We start from the raw sequence: 25,153 nt of genomic DNA on the forward strand, positions 1-25,153 counted from the left end.
CCGAAGGTTTTAGTCAAAATACAAAATTCGAGGGCTGTTTTCTAAGGGGGTCAAAACCACTCCTTTTTTTTTTTTTTACCCACCCTCATTTTCTACAACTTTCAGAGTTGACAGCTAAGCTACCAAATTTTTATCATAGACCCCCCCCCAACAAAGGTTTTGTTCAAAATCGAAAATTTGAGGGCCATTTCTAAGAGGGTCATAACTGCTCTTTTTCATGCCTCCTCATTTTTTACAACTTTTGGAGTTGAGAACTAGGGCTACTAAATTTTTACCATAGACACCCCTCCCCCCAAAGGAAAGTTTTAGTAAAATCTGAAATTCAAGGGCCATTTCTAAGGAGGTAATAACCCCTCTTTTTCATAACCTCTTTTTTTTTCACAACTTTTGTAGTTGACAGCTAGGGCTACCAAAATTTTTATTATAGGCTCCCCCCGCCCCCCCGGGAAGGTTTTAGTCAGAATCCAAAATTTTAAGGCCATTTCTAAAGGGATCATAATTCCTGTTTTCCATACCACCTCAATTTTTACAGCTTTTGGAGTTGACAACTATGTAGTTACAACTTTCGGAGTTGACCTCTATGTAGAAGTGTTTCTATATGTACAAACAGGCTCCCCACAATATGAGGCCCACAATGCACCCCCAGTAATAAGTAGGTAACATCCCTTGGGAATGGGGGGCCGAGGATTTTCCACTATATTTGGGGGCAGGAGGTCTACGCCCTTTCAACTTGCCAACCAAGGGAGAAGGGGTTGTAGCCTACTTACCCCAGCCTCGATAGCTGCATCCCCTCTTTGGGAATTAGGGCCCAAAGGGCCAAAGATGGGTCTGCTGCATTCAATAATTTGGTACCATGAGTTAACATAAAATACTACAAATGCAGTTAACATAAAAATCCGGGTTTATCTATAGGCTGAGTTTTATCAAGGGTCATTTAAAGGGGGCCTCACAATGAATATCTTTCCCAGCAACCAGTCGCAACAAGTATGCGCCTGCCATCAGCTGGTGGTGCCTGACTGAACCGGTCAGTGACACAGTAGCATTGGCTGGGAAAAAGATGTACGTCCAGGAAATTTAACCCTGGATAGGTTTGCTGGGTCGAGCACGACTCGACATGTTTTTTTCCCATAAATCATCGTCTATCTCGAATCTGGGTGTGATCAATCTGCAAGAGGATAGCAGAACACATACTACAATCATGTCAACACTTGCATTTGCCTTGCCTTTGTCCTTTCCCCTTTTCTGAGTAATAGTTTGTTTTGAACATGTGTGGGATACAAAGGCAAAGTTATCAAGTAGTGATTTCCTGTCTAACACTGTTGACTCTGGGATAGATTTATATTGTTGGAAACTGTAGGTAGGTGGTGTGTGAATATTATGCATGCCATTGGTTGTGGCTGAGATGCCTTATATTGCCATTTATTCCAATTTCTTTCGATTGCCAATTTCCCAGTTTTTGCATTTTTTTTTTCTTGGCATTTTTCATCAACAATGGCCAGCAAGCAGTATTCTCTGGGCATGGATGTCATCAACTTACTTCTAATGTAATTATAAAGTGATTTTGATGATAATTTAGAGGTTGCTGACACCTCTATGGCAAAAACCTCAAGTTTGTGTAACAAAGAGTTATACGCGAGGGTGATGACCTTGAAATGATTATGACACAAGAGGGGGTGGGAAGTATTGGATCTCTGCATTTTCTGGTGATAGATTACATGAGCTTATGTCAATAAATCATGACACACTGTAGAGAGAGAGAGAGAGAGAGAGAGAGAGAGAGAGAGAGAGAGAGAGAGAGAAATAAAATTTCTAATATGAGAGTAAATTACATCTTAGTGCAGATCTTTTTACATAATTTCATTCTAGGATAATGAGAGTTTATTCTATTAAAAAAATTAGCCTTTTCCTATTTCATTTAGGTACCAAACTAATTCGTGAAATTTTGACCATTTTTTTTGGCCAAAAAAACATATCCTTTTTTTTTCTCTTTTTATTTTGACCTCTATGGGTCCGACACCTTTTCTGGCAGTCACATATTATAAATAGTGGTTTTAGGAAAGATTCCCTCAATTTTTGTGTGCATATAGCGTATTTTGTATTTCTTTAAAATATTTTTGTAAATTACTGTTTGAGAGAGGAGAGAGAGAGAGAGAGGAGAGATTTGAGAGAGCGAGAGAGAGAGAGAGAGAGAAGAGAGAGAGAGAATAACATTTCTGATATAACAGTAAATTACATCTTAGTGCAGATCTTTTTACATAGTAATTCTGTTCTAGGATAATATGAGTTTATTCTATAAAAAAGAATTAGCCACTTCCTATTTCATTTAGGTACCCAAAAAAAAATTTTGAAATTTTAATTCATTTTTGGGGCCAAAAAACTCACCCTTTTTTTCTCGTTTCAGATTTTGACCTCTATGGGTCTGACACCTTTTCTGGCAATCACATATTGTAAATAATAGTTTTAGGAAGGATTCTCTTAATTTTTGTGAGTCTATAGCATGTTTTGTATTTCTTGTAAATATTTTCGTAAATTATTTTTTATACGTATACTTATTTTTTAAATATATTTGTAATAAATATTTAATTTGAAGATGGGTATGATTTATCTTCTCAGTAGTGTTCGGCAGTGGTGAAAATTGATTTTAGAAATTAAAATGTACAGCATAGCTACAGTTTTTGAATTTTCACAAATATTTCTGGGCGCTCGGGTCGCACTTGACCCAACAAACCTTTAAAGGGGCACCAAAATAGCGATACCTATCCCGAGTTAAAAGTGAAAGTGCATTTGATAACAAGTCTGAAGGAAGGGTACAGCTGTTAGTTTGCTATAATAAAGCCCACATAAAGTTTTATAGTGAAAGTAACATGAAAAAAGAAATACTTAAGAACATTCTTAGCCTGCCTTATTTTAGTGGTTTTGAAGCCATAAATTTATTGAATTTTTTCTAACGTCAACCTGGTTTTTCCCTATAACAGCACATAAAAGGAATGTTAATAAAATATAGCCCCAAGGAAAGTAACAAAATATATAAAATTCCATGCTTGGACTGCTCTTTTTTATAATGGTCATTATAGTAAAGATTCCACTGGGCAATCAATTACAAGAGACACTCAAATCAGCCTGATGAAGATGTAAACTCCCGACCTCTGCAGGCAGAACACTAATAATTAAGGTTAACAGACAGGTGAAATAAAACTAGCACACACATATTTTCATATCCTGGCAATCATTGCTAATCATTCTAACCACACTGAAACACTTAAAAAAAAAAGCAATTGAAGAATGGATGCTGTTCACCTATTGCTACTCTACCTTGTAATCAGGCTCCAGTGACTAAAACATCTTTAACCAAAGGTATAACCATAAGCACAACAGAAGCTTGTATTCTCATAGGAACAAGTGACATAAAATGTTTAATAAATTATGAAAGCATGTGAGTTTTACACAAATTCTTTTTAAATAACCAACCTTCCACTGATTAAGTAACTTGTCCACTTGCAGATCCATGACTGGCCTCCAAAAAAACTCAATGTTCAGATGAAGATTAGTGTCATTATAATGGAGTTCCTCATGAGCAACCTCAGGAAATTTGGGATGTGACACAGCAACCTATCATAAGATTTAAAATTAAATTATTACTATAATTCATAAAGTACCCAAAACTATTCAGAACAAATTTAAAAAGGTTCATCATAAAGCATCTTTGTTTCACATTCACTAACTCATCTGTAAGCTTAATGAACAGAAAATATTAAATTGCTTAAGCTTACAAACCCAGTACTTAGTGACAACCTTTATATGCATTGGCTACAATCTTCAAACACATTCCAAGAGAAAAGTTTCCCTTTCCAATCCTCTTGAATAATTCCCATTGGTGGAAACTAATCACTGTCTATGAGTCAAGTGTTTTTAGAATAACACTACAGGTTTACTTCCCAAGAATATATGGTTATAATCATGTTAAGTAATCTTATTAGTATTCAAATAATTTACTCCCCACATACTATAATTCTTACACTATGCTCTCTCGCAGCTTATTTGGCAGATATAATTCTCAGTAATGTGACTTCTTAAAACTGGCACCCTTAGGACCAGGCCACTGCTGGACCAAGAAAATCCTGAATAATAGAAATCACCCCTTAAAAAAAAAAAAAAAAAAAAAAAAAAAAAAAAAAAAAAAAAAAAACAAAAAAAAAAAAAAAAAAAAAAAAAAAAAAAAAAAAAAAAACTATATGCAAACAGTCTTGCCAGGTCATTCCACATACAGGATGTCTCGAAATTAGAGGCCCCCCCCCCCCACCCCCCCCCCCCCCCCCCCCCCCCCCCCCCCCCCCCCCCCCCCCTTCTCCACAGAACAAATGGAAAGTTATGAAGTTTTCTGCTGTAGCCTACCTCCAAGTACATTATCTTAAGTTTCTATTAAGCTATTTTTCATTTTACATTTCTAGTATTTTAAGACAGAGTGACCGAGTTAGATGTGTAATATATTACATTATAAATAATATATTTTATATATATGAAAATACCGCCATGACCCAAAGGGTCACTGGCAAGATAGGAGTGTGATATGTATGTATCCACAACAGGACATAAGCTAGACACTGCGTGCTATGCTTGCAGTGGCCTGGTTTGCATTTGCCTGTGTAATCATTATCATTTCTTGCAAAACAGGTCACAGCACCTTCCTATGAGAAGCTGGTGACCTATCACCTGCAGAGGTAACACGTGACTTCCTTGTCACATGTTCGTTCTGTCTGTATGTTATGTATGCTGAGATAGCTTTGTTCTGTTATCTTTGTGAAAGACTTTGTAACTTAAGATCTCTACTTCTCTCCATCAAGAGCAGTTCTCTGAAACCAACTCTTCCTCTACTCCAGAGATGTAGTTCTTAATAAATTGTTAAGTTTGTTAACTCAGAGTTTGAGTTATCGCCTCTACACTTAAGGAAGACACTAATGGGAACTTAGAAATCTCTCTGCATCGAAGTCACTCTGACGAAATGGGAAGTAGAAACACCATACTTGCATATGACAGTCGCAAGCTATAACATTCAACGGGTCGCCTGCCTATATTTAAGCGAGACCCGTATAGGTGCACCCATGGCTAACGACTTGGAAGAAATCAGATGGATTGACCGAATCCAAGCTATAACCTTCAGTAAGGCCAGGGATGCTGGTGCATCCTTCAATTCACGTTGGATGCTGGTGCATCCTTCAATTCACTTTCCTGGATAGCTAAATACATTAAAAGAGATGAATCGTTTGGTAAAAGGAACTGGAACAAAAATCCATATGACTGTCATCGCGTAAAGAGTGAGAATCTTGGAAGGCCGTAAGTCCTTCCTCAGGAGTCAAAAGACATCATAGCTGAGACAGTGGGTAGAACAAGAGAGCCTTTACGCATATTGGCGCTTGAAGTAGAAACAGAAAGGGGAAAGAAGAGAAGAAGAGAAGTTATGGTGCTGTATATCGTGAGTTGAAAAAATCTGGTATCAAGCTATTTCATGTTATCAGCAAGCCCAACATCACTCAGCAACAGAGAGAAGACCATACATAGTTTTGTGGTTCATTTCTCAAAGATTAGGATGAAGCTGACTTTCTCCATGTTGCCACATCAAATGAATTCATTTACATAGTCAGGAAGCCAAATCATAAAAATGACATCATCTGGGCTGCAAAGTTGGATGATATCCATGATGACATGCACTATCGCCAAGTTGTGAAATTTCCTGAATGTTTGGGAATTTTTCTCTGTTTCACAGCCAAACGGTTAATGTGGATCATCAAAGAAAAAGGACAGTCATGGAAGGCGAATACCTCAGAGAAACTGTGCTTACTGGTGGAGTATTTTCTTTCCTCAAAGATCCTGAAAATGTGTTATCTGTTGAAGAAATCACATTTTTGCATCATAAGGAACCATGTTTCAAGGCCCTTCAGACAGGAGCTGCTTCGAAACAGTGGTATCAATTTCTTCTCGTCAAGTGAATTTCCAGGTAGCTCCCCTGACCTTAATGTGTGTGAAAACAATGGTAGTACTATCTTAAAAGGTTGTGTTGAAGCGCGCACAGTAAACTATGATGGTATACCAAGCCTCGCTGACCTGCGAAGAGGGGTGAATGAAGTAAAGGAAATGGAGTTTGAGTCTCAGCTTTTTTTTGCGATTTGCTGAAATCATACCCCTCAAGAAAGCAGGCTGTGGTACAGGCAGACGGAGGCCACACAAAATATTAAATACTCAGAGAGAAACTTAAATTTTGGCACTCCAAACTTTTCTGGCTTTAGTTTTCAGCAAAACCATAAAAATTTGCTTTAGTTTCTTTAAACCTGCACGAGAGAGAGAGAGAGAGAGAGAGAGAGAGAGAGAGAGAGAGAGAGAGAGAGAGAGAGAGAGAGAGAAACTATTGGCCTGGTTAGCTTGCTACACCAATAAATATCCATTTGCAGTAGTCAAAAAATACAGTTGTATTAAAAATAATGATAATTTAGCAAAGCTGTTGTTGTTTTACATTATTTATGCAATTATTTGTCAGGCATTATTGTCATATTATCGTATCATAATATTTCAACACAGGAAGCGTGCGCCATTTTCATTCTGTTAATATTTATATATTCTTAAAACAATCAGCTGACTGCATTTTACCGACGTCATTACAGCTATTAGTTGCTAAATGAAACGTATTTTGAAGATTTATTTTGTACGCTAATTATCAAGCAGAGTTTAAAAATGCTACTGTATTTATAAATGCAGCAAATTAAATGAAGTAAAGCTGTAATTTCGCCAGTATCAGATGTTGCTTTTGGCTCTTCCAAAACGTTCTGTGACCTGCATAATATTTGTTTCTTCTGCCATACCTAAAACCGTAAATTTAGTGGCATACATTGAGGGACGAAAGAATAAAGATTTATTTTATTCTTATTTATGTAAGTCGCCACTAAAAATGAGCAAATTTCACAATGTTGGTAAGCCTGACTTAAAGTGCGAAGATTTTGCATTTAACCTAATGAACTTTGGCTTCAATGCATTATCAATGTTATCTACCAAAACCTAGATAGGCATAGAAAGCCTACTTAGTGTAATCTACTGAAAATACATCTTGCACTATACACAATGTTAATGATGAAATCATGTTTTTGGACGAAATTTCAATGATCACATGATACAAGGTTCTTGTGTCTGCTGTATATTTTTTAGTTTCACTGAATACTTTTGTTGGAAATAAACTATGCAAGTGTATTTATGGAGCCAGCTCCAGTCATGAAATCCGAGAATATCTAAAAACTGAAACTTGTGGTGCCACCCTTGTAGCTGCTCAAGAAGTTATGATAGCTGATTCAAAACCATCCCAGATAATAGGAGTTCCTGGACGCATTTTCCCAAGAAGTAACAGCGTACCGGGACCTTTCCCTGAAAATGTGGGATGCCAGATTAAAAACTAATCATTGAATTTTCTTGAAAATAATCTCATGTTTCCCACACCCAAATTACTAAGGAAGTAATTTAACCAAACCTAACCTAACCTAGGGGCGTGGCAAAAAAAATAAATAAAAAAACACAGGGCTGGTGCAATACTAGCATGTCAGGAATTTGCTTCCCTGAACTTGGAAAGATAGATGTTCAAGGTCAGACTCCATACAGGCGGTCCCCGGGTTACGACGGGTCCGGCTTACGACGTTCCGAGGTTACGACGCTTTTTCTTAAATATTCATTGAAAAATCCGCCCTGGGTTACGACGCTTGTTCTGAGGTTACAACGCTGACGCTTCCGATGCTCCGAGTTTACAACGCTTTTAAAAAACACATATTATGATAAGATAAGAATCCTTTATAGTTTAGCACAGTTTCTCTCTCTCTCTATCTCTCTCTCTCTCTTTGTATTTTCCAAGAAAATAATCACTATTTTTCTCTCTCTCTCTCTCTCTCTCTATACTACAAAGATGTATGTTTTTTAGTATGATAAATAAATGATTTACTATTTTCAAATATTAATATTAATTTATACAGCAATAATATCAATTCATTAAAGAAAATACCATAGCGAATTAGTAAGATTTTAGCTTATATTTAAAAAATTATCGAATAATGAAGGAAATCCCAGTCTTCTCTGTTGAAGGAAATCCCAGTCTTTTCTGTAACCTTTCCAGGTACTAAAACTGTCAGATATATATCATGTTCTGTGACAGCCAAAAGGGGGAAGAGCTGGGGAGAGCTGCAGTGGTGGTCCTGACATCCCCCCCCCCCCCCCCCCGCCCCCCCCCCCCCCCCCCCCCTCTCTCTCTCTCTCTCTCTCTCTCTCTCTCTCTCTCTCTCTCTCTCTCTCTCTCTCTCTCTCTCTCTCTCTCTCATTTACTGAGACTCGAGATTTTTTGTTTTATGTACTTGTACTATTTGTTTTTAATACTTTCAAATAAATAATAATAATAATAATAATAACTGTAATTACAAAATTCATATGTGATAGTATTTTAAAGAAATACAATACGTACTAATCTATCCATGTCACTAATTAAGGTTAAACTCTCTCTCTCTCTCTCTCTCTTTTGCCACACAAGATAATAATGAGTCATAGTGGTAACGCCCTCCCTCTCTTTCGCTGGAAGCGTTAGAAACAACGAGATAAACTCTCTCTCTCTCTTTTACCGAGATTAAAGAATTTTTATGGTACTAGTATGTAAAATGTTTATTGATAATTTCAGGTTATTTAATAATAAAATAATAATAATATTAATAATAAAACTTTAATTACAAAATTCATAATGGTCTTATTTTAAAGAGATGAAAATGACCTTCCCATTTCACTTGTAAGGATAATTCCTCTTTCTTACTGAGATGAGAGAATTTTTATGGTAGATGCACGTGTTTATTATATTTTCAAATAATAATAAGAACAATAATAATAATAATAATAATAATAATAATAAAAATAGTAATAATACGATAAATAATTTCAAAAGAAAATTCTTCCCTGTCTTTTTCTGTATCAATTTCCCCACCTCAACTCGAGTGACACTCAAGCTTAACAATGCCATACAATGGTCAACGAATTTAATGGTTTTATGTACTCTCTCTCTCTCTCTCTCTCTCTCTTCTCTCTCTCTCTCTCTCTCTCACTCTCTCTCTTCTCTCTCTCTCTCTCAATGAGATGAGATCATTTTCCATGGAAGTGTATGTAATAAGTTTTAATCATTAATATTTTCCAATAATAATACAAGTACAAAATTCATATCTGAGTATTTTAAATACAAAAATCATTCCATTTCTCTTTTAAACAACTCTCCTCTCTCTCTCTCTCTCTCTCTTCTCTCTCTCTCCTCTCTCTATCTCTCTCTCTCTCTCTCTCCCCACAGATACTTGTCATACATTTGGTGCTATTTCTTCCTTTTATCTCTCGCTCTCAGCAAAAGAATTGATAGACAGACAAACATAATTGCACAGTCCTCTCTTTCTCTCTTCTCTGGAGAAATATATGTAGTTTATGGGAGGGGAAAAGTTGCCTACAGACATTCATTTCAATCTATTGAAACCTAAGGAGTTATTTCTCTCTCTCTCTCTCTCTCTCTCTCTCTCTCTCTCTCTCTCTCTCTCTCTCTCTCTCTCTCTCTCTCTCTCTCTCTTTGTATTTTAATGAAAATATACAGTAATTTGTGAATACACAGTGTTGCACATGAAAAAAGTAAATTAGTGATAATTTTAGAGATACGGCCCTAAGAAAAATTGCAAATTAGTAGTGAAATTTTCCCTGTGGACATGTTTTCAAGAACGTCGTTCCGGCTTACGACGATTTTCGGGTTACGACGCGTCTTAAGAACGGAACCCCCGTCGTAACCCGGGGACCGCCTGTATTTACCAGTCTAAACCCTGATCAAAAGTGCCTTACTTGTCAGCAAAATTATATATAAGTTTAACATCCAACTGTTCAGTTTTGACAATTGCTCTGTCAGCTTGTCACACCCAAATGTCAAAACAACATAGGACATCAACATCTGAAGCAAATAATCTGCCTTAAATTCAATTATTATTCTCAAGAACAATTTCCTGCATATTCAATTACCCTTACATTAATTTTTTGTGTAATTTTCTAACATACAAAACTGAAATTTTTCACATAGGATTTTGCTTCCATATGTGAGCTAGAACATCCATTTAACTTTCAGACGAGGTTGTTAATTCGTGACAGGAAAGCCCCTCCCACTTGTAAATATGCACTCCACTTTGCCGTCCAGCTTAGGTACCAGAGTGAGGGGTGGCTGAGGTGGACTGTTAATGTACAAAACTTGATGTTTGTCTTTGTCTTTATTAAGGAAAAATACAAATTACTTGATAAATTTGCTATTTGTACCTACACAAATACAAACCTAAGTTCTTTACATTGGAGACTTACACATTACAGGGAGGACTCTGGGTACTCTCTGAACCTACTGGTTGGTTCTACCCTCTTGGGATAAACCTTCTTGGTCTGGAAGAGCATAGGAGGGTATCTACAACACTATCCTGTTGAACATATGGGATGTTGAAGCTGATAGATTCCTGGGCATAAAGTAGTACTCCTGCACTTTTACGCGGTAAGTATTAGGTTCCTGAACCTGCCGTGGAAATGCAAAAACCCCGGAGATGCAAAAATCCCCTCTAAAAATCCTTATAACTGCCAAATACCCAGTAGGTGCCCCATTAACTAAAAATGCTTATATCTGTCTATTTTAACATTTCAGACAAAAATACACCCCACACTATCACCCCCAAAACTTGCTAAGACTTCTTAAATTAGTATACTTTTACAACTGTTACTCTAAAGTATATATGCCCCCTAAAATGCTTATAACAATGCTTTACTCATTTTTAAATATTAATATTAATGTAAACAGCAAAATATCTATTAAATTTTTCACACAAATTAAGTACATCCGTCTTACAGAGCGTTTGAATGCTATTCAAGTTACCCCTTTACTGTATTCATTAGCCGTTTTCTCTCATAGTCCTGAAGTATCAATTCATTTAAAATTGTCGCTATTCGTTCTTTTTTATAACAACGCGGTTTATTCACTAATTACTGTATTTTTTCATGTGTATATGACTAAATATAGATTTTTATTATAAAAAAAGGATTTTGACGTAGGAAAAATCTATTTCTGGGCGATGGGTTCGTGTCGCCCAGTGAAATAATCCTCTAGTTCATTATTTCTAAGGTAAATGAGCTAACAAATACCAGAGAAAAAACAAATCAAAGAAGATGTCAGTATAACTGACTCGCTCACCCAAAATAAAAGAAGGGTGTTGGTATGGTAACTGGGGCGAGTGAGACCACTACCACGAACTTCTTGCCATTTAGAATTCTCCTATATCAAAACTCCCAAATGAGAGAGCCGATCCACAGGTCGAGGCGGCAACTACTACCACTACACCCCACGCCATGCCGATCGCCGCGCCTCTGGTGGCCATCCTGAAGTTAGCAGGCAATCTTGGGCGGCAGGGCAGGGCAGTGGTGGGATTTCACTGGGCGACACGAACCCATCGGCCAGAAATAGATTTTTCCTACATCAAAATCCTTTTTCTGGGCTCAGTTCGTGTCACTGCGTGAAATAGTACCAGAGAAATAGCACAAGATTGAAGAAAATAAAAGAGGGTCTCAATAAAACTAAAAATTAAATCTACAATAGTATAATTTAGAGAATAAGGTATGTACATAAAACAATAACACCAAAAGGGACTTTTGTGAAAATATATATAAAACTTACAACTAATCATATCCACTTAATCTCTAAATGTGAGTTAAACTATAGTAATTACTTACTCACAAACATATAAGGAATCAATAAAATATATAAAATATTACAAAGTATCAAAAACATTAATAGATGAGAGTGTGTGGAACCCTAGCAATAAAATAAGGGGAACACACTTGATAAGTTTCATATACACAACTATTGAAAAATCACAAAGTATCAAAACCATTGTAAGATGAGAGTGTGGAACCCTAGCATAAAAATAAGGGGACCACACTCGATAAGTTTATATATACAAAAATTGCGGGTGACCCTAGCAAAAAAATAAGGGACACACCACTAAGCCATTATGATAAGCAGCTAAGGCTAAAGGCGAAGTGTAGAGCACCACGGTAGGATGGACGAAATGTTAAATGAGGCAGGTAGAAAGGAGATCTGGATCTTCAACTACAACTACTGGGCAGTGTCAGGAGAAACTATGTTTCCCGCTGCCACTGCTGAAAATTTTAAAGATTCTAGGGACTTTAAAAAGTGTCGCTTAAAAACTGTCGGCGATTTCCATCCAGTATACTTTTTCAAATCATCAAAGTTCATGTGTTGGAAATCGTTAATTGAGGTGGCTACTGCCCTGACATCGTGTGCTTTAAGGAAAGATTCAGGGTTTGCTTGTTTAATAAAATAGAGGATCTGTTGCCTTATGCCTTTAATTGATAAAGTGCCACCCTTTTCTCTCCTAAAGAGGGGACCCGAAGAGGAGGAGGATGTCCTAGACAGAAAGGCTCGTAAGGTCATTACTGGACAAAGAGAAGGGTCTTGAGGAAGAGGAATGACTTTCCAAGGTTCCCACCTCAATAAAGGATCCTCATTTTTAGCTAAAAAGCTGCGATCCGGGGAGAGTAGAACTTCTCCTTGGGGGGAGCAAAATTCTTATATTCCCTTGCTATCTCTTGGACAGAAGCCGAGAGTTCTTGAAATTCTAGCTGTCCTGAAGCCAGCTTAGCAAAAACAACGTTTTTCTTAAGAGCATTGTAAAATAAAGAACAAGTTAGACGTTGTCAGGTGCTCTGAAGCCAATTTGGAGGGACATCATTTAAAAAAACCCATGTACAACAGAAGAATAGGGCCTTAACAGAAGGTCTAAGTCTAGCACAAGCCTTGGGAATAGACGAAAAATAGGAATCTGTTAAGTCTATGTTAAAACCCATTTAAAAGATCTTCAAGGCTGACTTATTCATAGTAATAGTGCTAGCTGCTAACCCTTTTTCAAACAAAGACCTAAAAAAGGATATAGCTGAATTGATAGTCATAGTTTTGATGTTTGAATCCTTCAGGAAAGATGCCAACTTCTTAACTGCAGCGTCATACTGCCTCAGAGTTGAATCCCTTTTATCTGATTCCAGGAAAAGGATATTCTGGGGATCTATACCTGCATCTTTATTAGCCGCAAACTTCATGAAGTCCATAAAGTTTGGGCTTTGAGAATTCCTGAGGAAGTGAACACAGTCTTCATTTGTACTGATTGAGAGAGTCTGGGATTGGGAATCCGTTTGGGGCGAAGACCCAATTCCAGAAGCAGAGGATACCAGTTGCTCTTCGGCCAGTCCGGTGCTACTAGGGCCACTTGTCTCTTGAAAGTCCTGAGTTTGTTCAGAACTTTCATAAGAAGATTCACTGGAGGAAAGATGTAAACCTCCTTCCACTGGTTCCAGTTTATGGACAGAGCGTCTGTGGCATATGCCAGAGGGTCCAGGTTGGGAGCCACATAGCATGGAAGCTTGTGGTTCACTTGAGAAGCGAAGAGATCTACTTGGAGACCTGGGACACTCCGGCGTATCCATTGGAACGAACTGTTGTCCAGAGACCATTCTGACTCCAAGGGAACTGACCGGGATAGAGCGTCTGCTATCACATTCCTTACTCCCGCCAGGTAGGTGGAGGAGAGATGCCATTTGTACTTGTCCGCCAGGGAAAAGATGGCTATCATGACATGGTTTAGATGTCTTGATTTGGAACCTCCCCTGTTGATGCAGTGAACTACTACTGCGCTGTCCAGAACCAATTTGACATGAGAGTTCTTTGGTGGAAGGAGCCTCTTTAGGGTCAGGAACACTGCCATGGCTTCCAATACGTTTATGTGAAGCTGGCGGAACTGTGGTGACCAAGTTCCCTGAACCTTCTTGAACTGAGAATACCCTCCCCAACCGCTTAATGAAGCGTCTGTGTGGATAGTTAATACCGGAGGAGGATATTGAAGAGGTACCGACATGGACAGATTCTCCATCTGTGTCCAAGGACGCAGACGGTTCCGAAGGATTTGCGGGATTGCTGACAACTTGTCCCGAGATCTGACATTTGCCTTGAGCGCCAGATCCGGTTTATGTCGTTTCAGATTTGGCTTTCCATTCCAAGATGTTCGTCACTGAAGCAAACTGAAGAGAACCTAGGATCCTTTCCTGGTTTCTCCTTGAAGCATATTTGTACTTTAAGAAATTGCTTTACTGACTTCATTATTTCTTTCCTCTTGGCTATTGGAATTGACAGATTGTGAGAGGATAAATCCCATTGGATGCCTAGCCATTGAAATCAGGACTCCGGAGTGAGTCTTGATTTTCCCTTGTTTATCTGGAACCCCAGATATTCCAGGAACTGAATTCCTTTCTTTGTGGCTTTGCGGCATTCCTCGACGGTTGGCGCCCAGATCAACCAATCGTCGAGGTATGCTACTACCATTATCCCTTGCGACCTCAGTTGTTGAACAACTACTTCCGCTAATTTTGTGAATACCCTGGGAGTTACGTTCAGCCCGAAGAGCATCACTTTGAATGAGAATGCCTGGTCTCCTAGTTTGAAACCTAGGTAAGGGCGAAAGTGTCTCGCTATTGGGATATGATAGTATGCGTCTGTAAGATCGATAGAGGTGGTGACGGCCCCACGGGGAAGTAAGGTCCGTACCTGCGAGATGGTCAGCATTTTGAACTTGTCGCAGCGAATGGATAAGTTTAACTGGGACAAGTCTAAGATTACTCTTCTTTTTAATGAGCCTTTCTTTGGCACGCTGAACAAGCGACCTTGAAACTTTAAATGCTTGACTCTCAATATTGCTCCTTTCTGAAGGAGTTCCTCTGCATAATCTGTCAGTTCCTTCGATGGAAGTTGAAGGAATGGTCTGGGAGGAGGGGGGCCTTTGATCCAGCTCCAACCCAGACCTTTTGACACAATACTTTGTGCCCATTTGCTGAACCCCAACCGATGCCGGAAGAGGAACAGCCTCCCTCCTACCTTGGGGATCTCACTGTTGCTGTGCGGGGTGAGCTCCACGGCCTCCACGGAAGTGTTTTCCTCTATTGATAACTCTGCCTGATCCTCTCTGACGAAACATTCCTCTGGCTCTACTTCCCCTGGCAAACTGGTTGAAGTGCTGAAAAGCCTGGCCTTCGTACACTTGGTTGAACGCCGGGGAGACAGCGAAGAGGTGGATGGTTGAGCCTGAGGTAAGATCAGGAGGATAGGTTGAGTCTGGCCCTTCGATGTGGAAGCTTGTCCTGGTTGGGTGACTGGAACAGCTGAAACTGCCTGAACAAAGTGTTGAGATTTCTTCTGGTAGGGTTGAAACCTCTTCGACTTTTTCAGCTTCCTGCCTGAAGCAGACAAGTCCTGCTTCCTCTTAGCAGAGAGGCCCCAACGATCTTTGAGACTCTGGTTGAGTCTCGTAGCTTCGTTCTGGCCACCTCAAAATAACCGCTGACTCCGGGAAGAGGTCCGCCCCCCAGATGTTGGAGGAAAGCAACTTATTTGGCTCATGCCGAATAGTTGCTTCCTGGAGGACATATTTCCTGCAATTGACTCTTGCAACCACAAACTCATACAAGTCCGATTGGACTGTATAAGTCTGTGATTTAGTCAATAGCTTGAAGAGCGGTTCAGACGCATATGAGAGGGCTGCTACTTCCGTCATTACCATTGTGTTAAGAGTCCTTGCCAGCCTGGACCTTGCCTCAAACTCTGTTTGGATGAGGTTGTCCGGAAGCCTTGGGAGTTTCTCGCCGAACTGGTCCATAGCGCAGTCCGGTTTAAACTTTCCCACTGTGAAGGTGGCTGGCAAGTCCTCCCACATATCTCCAAACGAAGGGAGTAGAGGAGATGTGGGATCTGCCTCCCTCAACTGCAGCAAAGGGTCCCCTTTCAAGCCTGCTTGGATGGTGACGCTAGCAATCTTCATCAGGAAGGGAAGTGGTGCTTCCTCTTCCGTCGTGAAGATTGTGAATGGGCTCTTAAAGGCTTGAAGCCTGGTATTGATGCAGTCCCATTCTTCCAAACAGCGGAGCCATTCCCTCTGTGCCTGATCCCTACTATAGAGAACTGTCTCCTTCGGGATCTTGTCCTCCCTATTCAATGCTGACTCCGTCAGCCTGGCGTAGCCAATGAAAGGAGGCTGTAGGTTTTCAGGGTAGAACTCGAAGTCTTCAATCCTTCGAGTTCCGCACTCCGGGATGGAGATAAGACCATCTTGGAAAGGGGCGAAAGACGCTACTCTCCAGGGGTTACTCATGGAGAATGGCGGGAGGGACTCATATGGAGGGAGTTGAAGGAGACTGGCACTAGCTGCTGGAGTAGCAGCTTGCGGAGGTTGATTAAAGCCAGACAGGAGGTTCTCTTGTGTGGAAATCCTGTCCGACAGCTGGGTGAACATCTGCTCCATACTAGATCTCCATCATCCCGGCGGAAAATGCAGCAGGATCAAAGCCACTTGCTGGCGCAGAAGCAGATGAAGTCCCCGAAGGGACTACCCTAGTAGAAGGAGAGACCGCCGACTCCGCCGGAGTGCGGGATCTCTCTTTGGAGGACTTACTCCTCGACCCTTTAGGAAGTGAAGCCGAAGAAGTAGACGCTTTCACTTTCTCTGCTCCGGGGTAAGAAGCCGGAGACTTACGAGCTGAAGACGACGAAGAAGTCTTTTTAGACGACGGCGTCTTACTTAGGGTTTTCAGCTGATCTTACTACTTCTAAAGCCAGTGTTAGACTACACTGGTTTAGGCAAAATGATAATTGACAAATTTCTACTTCATAAATTGTTTTTTAAAGGTTAATTGTAATTTTTTTTTTAAATAAAGTGAAGGTGGGATTTATTTAAATTGAAATTAATCCCTACTGCTACATACAAAAGTCCCTATGTACTAAAAATCAAGGTTACGAAGGTAAAGACAAAGATTATTTTGCTTCTGTGTACGAAAATAGTTCAGGTTGCGAAAGGGTGTATGTACTGTAAAGCCTGAGATTCGCCCGGGCGCGCCGACAACTCAGTAGACTCGCCACCATCCTCCCGCTCTCCCATTGATTCCTGATGCTAGTAACCGCAGTAAGATCCTGCTCTCCTATTGGTCAGCATCTATCCCATCATGCATCTACGTAAGGGAGTTCCTCGACCATGTCGTTTTGGCAGCGTTATTGTACACACGTGGAATTCGTTCGTCCACGTAGATTTCGTTCGTTAACTTAAATTCGTGTTAGCGACTTCGCTTTCGTTGTACTACTGTCAGTTGCTTTATAGTGTTGTGTGTGATCTTAATTACTTATGTTATTAGTCATGGGTCCCAAGAATGTAGCTGAAGTTCACGGAAAGAAGAGAATGCTTTCTATGGAGACAAAGATGGAGGTAATTAAGAAGAATGAAGCTGGCATGCGGTTGAGTGTAATCGCTAAGGAATACAGCCAAAATCCATCGATGATAGGCACCATCCTTAAGCAGAAGGAAGCCATCAAAGCAGCTACACCTTCCAAGGGCGTGACTATTTTTTCCAACAAGAGGAGCCACGTGCATGATGAGATGAAGAGGCTGGTTGTTGTAAGGAATAAAGACAAGGAAATCGCTAGCGATACGATAACCGAGACGGCAATCTGCCACAAGGCCAGCGACATTCTTGGGGTTGGTTTGATCAATTTCGTAAATGGACTGGCATCCATTCGGTGGTGTGGCATGGGGAGGCGGCCAGCTTGGACACGAATGCGGCCGAAGCCTTTGTTAAGACGTTTGACGAGATGACAATCATGGAAGGCTACAGTTCTCAACAAGTCTTCAACTGTGACGAGACTGGCCTTTTTTGGAAAAAAAATGCCTCGTTGGACGTACATCACGGAGGAAGAGAAGAAGCTACCTGGGCATAAGCCTATGAAAGACAGGCTTATGCTTGCACTTTGTTCTAATGCCAGTGGGGATTGTAAGGTGAAGTCCCTACTTGTGTATCATTCGGAGACTCCTCGAGCCTTCAAGGCTCACAAAGTGCTAAAGGAGAAGCTTCCAGTGATGTGGAGGGCTAATGTAAAAGCCTGGGTAACAAGACTTTTGTTCACTGAGTGGGTAAATCTGTGCTTTGGCCCGACAGTGAAGAAATTCTTGGAAGAGAAGTGCCTCCCTCTGAAATGTCTGCTGTTGTAGGACAATGCCCCCTGCTCACCCTTCTGGCCTCGAGGAAGATATCCTAGCAGAGTATTCTTTCATCAAGGTTCTTTATCTTCCGCCTAACACCACCCATCTCCTCCAGCCCATGGACCAGCAAGTGATATCGAACTTCAAGAAGTTGTATACAAAAAATCTTTTCAAGAGATGTTTCAACATCACCGATACCACAAACCTCACCCTGCGGGAATTTTGGAAGAATCATTTTGATATCGTGAAATGCATCCGACTCATTGATCAAGCTTGGCAGGAGGTTTCAAGACGAGCCTTGAATTCTTCGTAGAGAAAACTCTGGCCTGATGCCGTATCGCCCCGAGACTTCGAGGGATTCAACGTGGGCGAAGCTGATGCAGATTCAGAAACAGTTGATGATCCTGAAACTGTTTCGCAACCAGGTCTTGACAAGATCGTTGCACTCGGCAAGTCCATGGGGCTGGTCGTCGACGAGGACAACATCAATGACCTTCTCTAGGAGCACCAAGAGGAGCTCACGACGGATGACCATAAGGAGTTGGAGGTCATGCAGCATAGCATCGTTCAAGAAGAGTTCTCTAGCAGTGGCGAGGAGGAGGAGAAGGAGGACCCTATGACAACGGCAGAAATTAAGGATGTTCTAGCTGCTTTTCATAAAGTGCAAACATTTGTAGAAAAGAGACACCCTGAAAAGGCTTACACAGGTCGTATGCTTACGCGTTTGATACTTGCATAGTTCGATGATGTTTGCCTGAGTCGTTTCAGGAACATTTTGAAAAGCATGCAAAAGCAATCTTCCTTGCATAGTTATTTCCTAAAGAGGCTTTTAGTAGTAAGCAAACAGGAAGGTCCAAGTGATACAAAAAAAAAAAAAAAAAAAAAAAAAATTGAAAGTGGTGAAGAAATTGAAATTTTGTATAAAAAAAGTAAAAAAAAAATGTAAAATCAGAAAGCAAAAAAAAAAAAAAAAAAAAAACAAAAAAAAAAAAAAGTTTAATTTTAAGTTTTTCGTAAAGTTAAGTGGTAATGTTTTCTGCCATTTGTTAATGTGTTTCGTAAAGTTTAGTAGTTAATGTTTCCTGCCATTTTTTAATGTGTTTCGTAAAGTTAAGTGTTCATGTTTTCTGCCATTTTTCCTCCTCCTCTGTCGCCACTTTCGGACATCACCTTCCTCGAAAGGTAAGGTTCCACATTTTACTACATAAGTACGTACATGTACGTACAGTATTTCTTATACCCTGTACACTAATACACTTTATTTACAGGTACAGTCACAGTTAGGTTAGGTATTGAATGGTCCAAATTGTTGTATTTCATTGTTTATTGGTCAATTTAGCTTTATTACAGAAGTTACAGTTTTGTTTTTCTAGGGTTTGGAACAAATTAGGTAAACTACACGTAAAACGTAGTTCTAGATACGAAAAAATCAGGTTACGAAGGCCGCTTCAGAACAGATTAACTTCATAACCTGAGGCACTAATGTGTATGTATGTATATATATATATATATATATATATGATATATATATATATATATATATATATATATATATATCTATATATAGTATATATCTATATATATATATATATATATATATATATATATATATATACATACTACATATATACATATATATATATATATATATATATATATATATATATATATATATATCTATATATATATATATATATATATATATATAGAGTAGTGATCTGCCATTAACTGATTGATTTAGAGAGGCATCGTCATCGTTTATCATTGGCTGCAAGAAACACCAGTAAACATACACTTCCTTAAAGATCATCAACAGGACGGGACTTATAAATGAATCCAAGTAAACCCGTCTTAACCATTTGCTGTGTGGACACTCAATTATTCACTCGTTCGATTGCAGATCGTTCAAATTGCTGTTCCTAGGTAAGTTAAAGCGGCATTTGCTAATAAACCCCTCTCTTGCAGGAATTTTATTGTCATTTTTCAACTTTTTTTTTTTTAGGGATATTACTGAAATATTTTTACTTGTTTTATGTGCATATATTATTATCATCTTTTACTGTGTAACCATACATATCATTTCTGTGTGTTAGTGCCCTTTCATTGAGCCTTTACCTGAAGTAGGCGTTTACCTAGCATATGCGTTTGTGCAGTGGTACAGTATAATCATACCAATATTTTGATAGGATTGCTAACAGACATACCCCTCATAAGAAATCTGTGGTAAAAATGGCTACCGCCGCTTCTGAGGGGGCATCCACATCTACCCCATCCAGTAATCTTGATGTGACTTTAGTTAATGCTAGATCCGACATAGTACCATTCCAAGTGCGTGTTAATGGTTTTTTGACGCAAGGGGTTGAATCATGGATCTCATCCGTAGATGCTCATTTGAAAGCAGTCCATAACAATCCCCTCCTTACAGCTTCAGGAAGCTAAAAGCTTCATTGATTTTGCTAAGGGTGATGCTGGGTCATACCTTAGGGGGATTTCCTCTCAAGAGGCAAACATGTGGGAAAAACTTAAAAGTCGAATTACGTTCAATCTACGGTAAGGAGGAAGCGCTGGATAAAGCGTTAGCTTTGCGGAACATACATAAGATTATTTCCATGACTAATGTTAGCCTATTAGACTGGGCTGCGCTGATTGCAGACTGTCTGAGTGAATACATGGATCAATTTAATCAGTCAGGTTGGGTTAACGATACTAAGATAACCACAAAAGATTTTGTCAGGCTTATCTATCTAACCTTCATATCAGCAATGTTGCCAGAAGCCTTAATACGGTGTTTTGATGGTAAATTAACTCCCAACAGTACCGAACTGGTCATACAGTGGAGCCCCCGTATTCGCGTTCTCCGGATTCGCGGACTCACTGATTCGCGGATTTCTCTCTGGGCCATGTCTACCAATTATTTGCGGGGGATTCGCCTATTTGAGGGATTTTGCCGCCGAAAATAATCACTAATTAGTGTATTTTGATGTTATTTTCATGACTAAATAAATTTTTATGGTACAAAAATGACTTACTAATTTTCAAATATTAATATTGATTAATACTGTATTAGTAAGTTTAATAAGATTAAATGATATCACATAATAATAAAATAGTTCTCTACAGAGATGTATGTTTTTTGTATGATAAATAAATGACTTACTATTTTCAAATATTAATATCAATGTATACAGCAACAACATCAATTCATTAAAGAAAATACTAATGTGACTTAGTAAGGTTTTAGTTTATAAATTTGAAAAATTATGTAAGAATGAAGGAAATCCCAGTCTTCTCTCTCTAACTCCAGGTACTAAAGCTGTCAAACATATCAAGTTATCGGACCAGGGGAGGAGCTGTTGAGTTGTTGCCACCAAGTGTTCATGCAATTTCTCTCTCTCTCTCTCTCTCTCTCTCTCTCTCTCTCTCTCTCTCTCTCTCTCTCTCTCTCTCTCTCTCAAGACTAGAGGCAAGTAATTATAGGCCTGTGAGTCTAACATCACATATTATGAAAGTGTATGAAAGGCTAATGAAGAAAAATATTATGAAACATTTAATAAAATATAATTTGTTTAATATAGGACAACATGGTTTCGTACCAGGAAAAAGTACACAAACCCAACTGTTAGTCCACCGTGAGAACATATATACAAAAATATGAAAAGCGGAAATGAAACAGATGAGGTTTATCTAGACTTTGCAAAAGCTTTTGACAAAGTAGATCATAATATATTAGCGAAGAAAATTAGAAAACATAATATAGTGGATAAAGTAGGAAGATGGTTAAAAGAATTTTTACACAACAGAAAACAGATAGTTATTGCAAATGATGAGAAATCGGATGAAGCTAAGGTAATATCCGGTGTGCCACAAGGTACGGTGTTAGCTGCATTAATGTTTGTTATTATGATTGCAGACATGGACAGTAATGTTAAGGACTCGGTAGTGAGTAGTTTCACCAATGACACAAGAATAAGTAGAGAAATTACTTGTGATGAAGATAGGAACGTGCTACAAAGAGACCTTAACAAAGTATATGATTGGGCAGAGGTAAATATAGGATGGTATTTAACTCTGATAAATTTGAATCAATAAATTACGGAGACAATCACAAATAAGGAAGCAGTTAAAGACCTTGGTGTGATGATGAATAGGAACATGTTATGCAATGATCAAATAGCAATTCTACTGGCTAACTAATGGGTTTTAAAGCAAAAAATGGGAAAATGTTGTTACGGCACTTCAAAACAAGAAAAGCTGAAACACTGATTTATGCTTTATAAAACATATGTTCGTAGTCCACTTGAATATTGCAATATGATATGGTACCCACACTATCAAAAGGATATTGCACAAATATAGAGTGTACAAAAAAAGGTCCTTTACAGCTAGAATAGAAGAAGTTAAGGATCTTGACTACTGGGAAAGACAACAAACCTTAAAATTATATAGTCTAGATAGGAGAAGAGAACGCTACATGATAATTCAGGCATGGAAACAGATAGAAGGAATAGCCGAAAACATCATGGAGCTAAAAATATCAGAAAGAGCAAACAGAGGTAGTTTAATAATGCCCAAAAGTATACCAGGAAAAATAAGGAAAGCACACAGGACATTAATCCACTACGCACCAGCATTGATAATGCAGCGTCTATTCAATGCCTTGCCAACTCATCTGAGGAATATATCAGGAGTGAGTGTAGATGTGTTTGTGCCAACTCATCTGAGGAATATATCAGGAGTGAGTGTAGATGTGTTTAAGAATAAGCTCGACAAATATCTAAGCTGCATCCCAGACCATCCAAGATTGGAAGATGCAAAATATACCGGAAGATGTACTAGCAACTCTGGTAGACATTAGAGGTGCCTCAGACTGAGGGACCTGGGGCTACCCGAACAAGATGTGAGGTCTGTAAGGTAAGGTAAGGTCTCTCATTTACTGAGACTCAAGAATTTTTATAGTACATGTACTATATGTTTTTAATACTTTCAAATAATAATAATAATAATAATAATAATAATAATAATAATAAAATAATAATAATAATAATAATAAGAATAATAATAATAACTAAATAAAATAATAACAATAACATGAGACAGACTAAAGAACTAGCCAGCAGATGACACATGGCAATGGCTACAGGGGAGAGCTAAAGAAGGAAAACTGAAGGAATGATAACCACAGCGGCACCAAGATCAGGCCCTAAGAAGAACATATTATGTTCAAAGAACGAAGATTGGACATAACAGCTCTCCATATGTATGAAGTGCAATCGAAAAATGAAACCATAAACCACATAGCAAGCGAATGCCCTGGCACTTGCACAGAACCAGTACAAAAAGAGGCATGATTCAGTAGCAAAAGCCCTCCACTGGAGCCTGTGCAAGAAACATCAGCTACCCTTGCAGTATAAGTGGTACGAGCACCAACCTGAGGGAGTGATAGAAAACGATCACGCAAAGATCCTCTGGGACTATGGTATCAGGACGGATAGGGTGATACGTGCAAACAGACCAGACGTGACGTTGATTGACAAAGTCAAGAAGAAAGTATCACTCATTGATGTCGCAATACCATGGGACACCAGAGTTGAAGAGAGAGGGAAGGGAAAAAATGGATAAGTATCAAGATCTGAAAATAGAAATAAGAAGGATATGGGATATGCCAGTGGAAATTGTACCCATAATCATAGGAGCACTAGGCCGATCCCAAGATCCCTGAAAAGGAAAAAATCTAAGAAAAACTAGAGACTGAAGTAGCTCTGGCCTCATGCAGAAGAGTGTGATCCTAGAAACGGCACACATAGTGAGAAAAAGTGATGGACTCCTAAGGAGGCAGGATGCAACCCGGAACCCCACACTATAAATACCACCCAGTCGAATTGGAGGACTGTGATAGAGAGAGAGAAAAAAAAAAAAAAAAAAAAATAATAATAATAATAATAATATAACTGTAATTACAAATTCATATTACAGGATAGTATTTTAAAGAAATACAATAATCTATCCATTTCACTCTTTTCATTAAGGATTACTCCTCTCTCTCTCTCTCTCTCTCTCTCTCTCTGGAAGCGTTATTAGTATTTTCTTACAGAACACAGATAAACACAAACACACCGCACACTCCTCTCTCTCTCTCTCTCTCTCTCTCTCTCTCTCTCTCTCTCTCTCTCTCTCTCTCTCTCTTTTACTGAGATGAAAGAATTTTTATGGTACTAGTATGCAAAATGTTTATTGATATTTTCTGTTGTTATTAATAATAATAATAAATAATAAAATAATAATAATAATAATATAATAATAACAATAATAATAATAATAGTAAAACTGCAATTACAAAATTCGTAAGTGGTAGTATTTTAAAGAGATAAAATGACCTTTCCATTTCACTCATAAGGATAACTCCTCTCTCTTACTGAGAGGAGAGAATTTTTATGGTAGATGCATGTGTTTATTAATATCATCAAATAATAATAAACATTATTAATAATAATAATAATAATAATAATAATAATAATAATAATAATAATAATAATAATAACAATAATAATAATAACTAATTTCAAATGAAGATTCTTCCCTTGTCTTTTTCTGTATCAATTTCCCTATCTTCTCATAACGCCAGTGACGCTAAGAGCTGGGAAACTGTCAAACATGTCAAGTAACGGTGCATACAATGGTCAACGAATTTAATGGTTTTTATGCAATCTCTCTCTCTCTCTCTCTCTCTCTCTCTCTCTCTCTCTCTCTTACTGAGATGAGATCATTTTTATGGTACATGTATGTAATACGTTTATTATTATTTTCCAATAATAATACTATAATGTGTATAATAACAATACTATAACTGTAATTACAAAATTTATATGTGAGTTTTTTTTAAATACAATAATCTTTCCATTTCACTCTTAAATACTGTAAGGACAACTCTTCTCTCTCTCTCTCTCTCTCTCTCTCTCTCTCTCTCTCTCTCTCTCTCTCTCTCTCTCTCTCTCTCTCTCTCTCTCTCTCTCTCC

The 25,153-nt window shown here is 38.6% G+C and overlaps 1 protein-coding gene across 3 annotated transcripts in view; it reads right to left on the bottom strand.

Annotated features, from left to right (window-relative positions):
- The window catches only part of LOC135216375 (N-acetylneuraminate 9-O-acetyltransferase-like), a 363,601-nt gene that overhangs the window by 265,702 nt on the left and 72,746 nt on the right, over nt 1–25,153 (bottom strand). For all 3 annotated transcript variants that reach the window (XM_064251636.1, XM_064251639.1, XM_064251637.1), the window contains one exon: nt 3,469–3,609. In XM_064251636.1, coding sequence (XP_064107706.1) covers nt 3,469–3,609 — 141 coding nt within the window. The remainder of the gene's footprint in view (nt 1–3,468; nt 3,610–25,153) is intronic.

The sequence above is a fragment of the Macrobrachium nipponense genome, chromosome 6 (genome assembly GCF_015104395.2).
Source record: "Macrobrachium nipponense isolate FS-2020 chromosome 6, ASM1510439v2, whole genome shotgun sequence".
In the NCBI taxonomy this organism is placed as follows: domain Eukaryota; kingdom Metazoa; phylum Arthropoda; class Malacostraca; order Decapoda; family Palaemonidae; genus Macrobrachium; species Macrobrachium nipponense.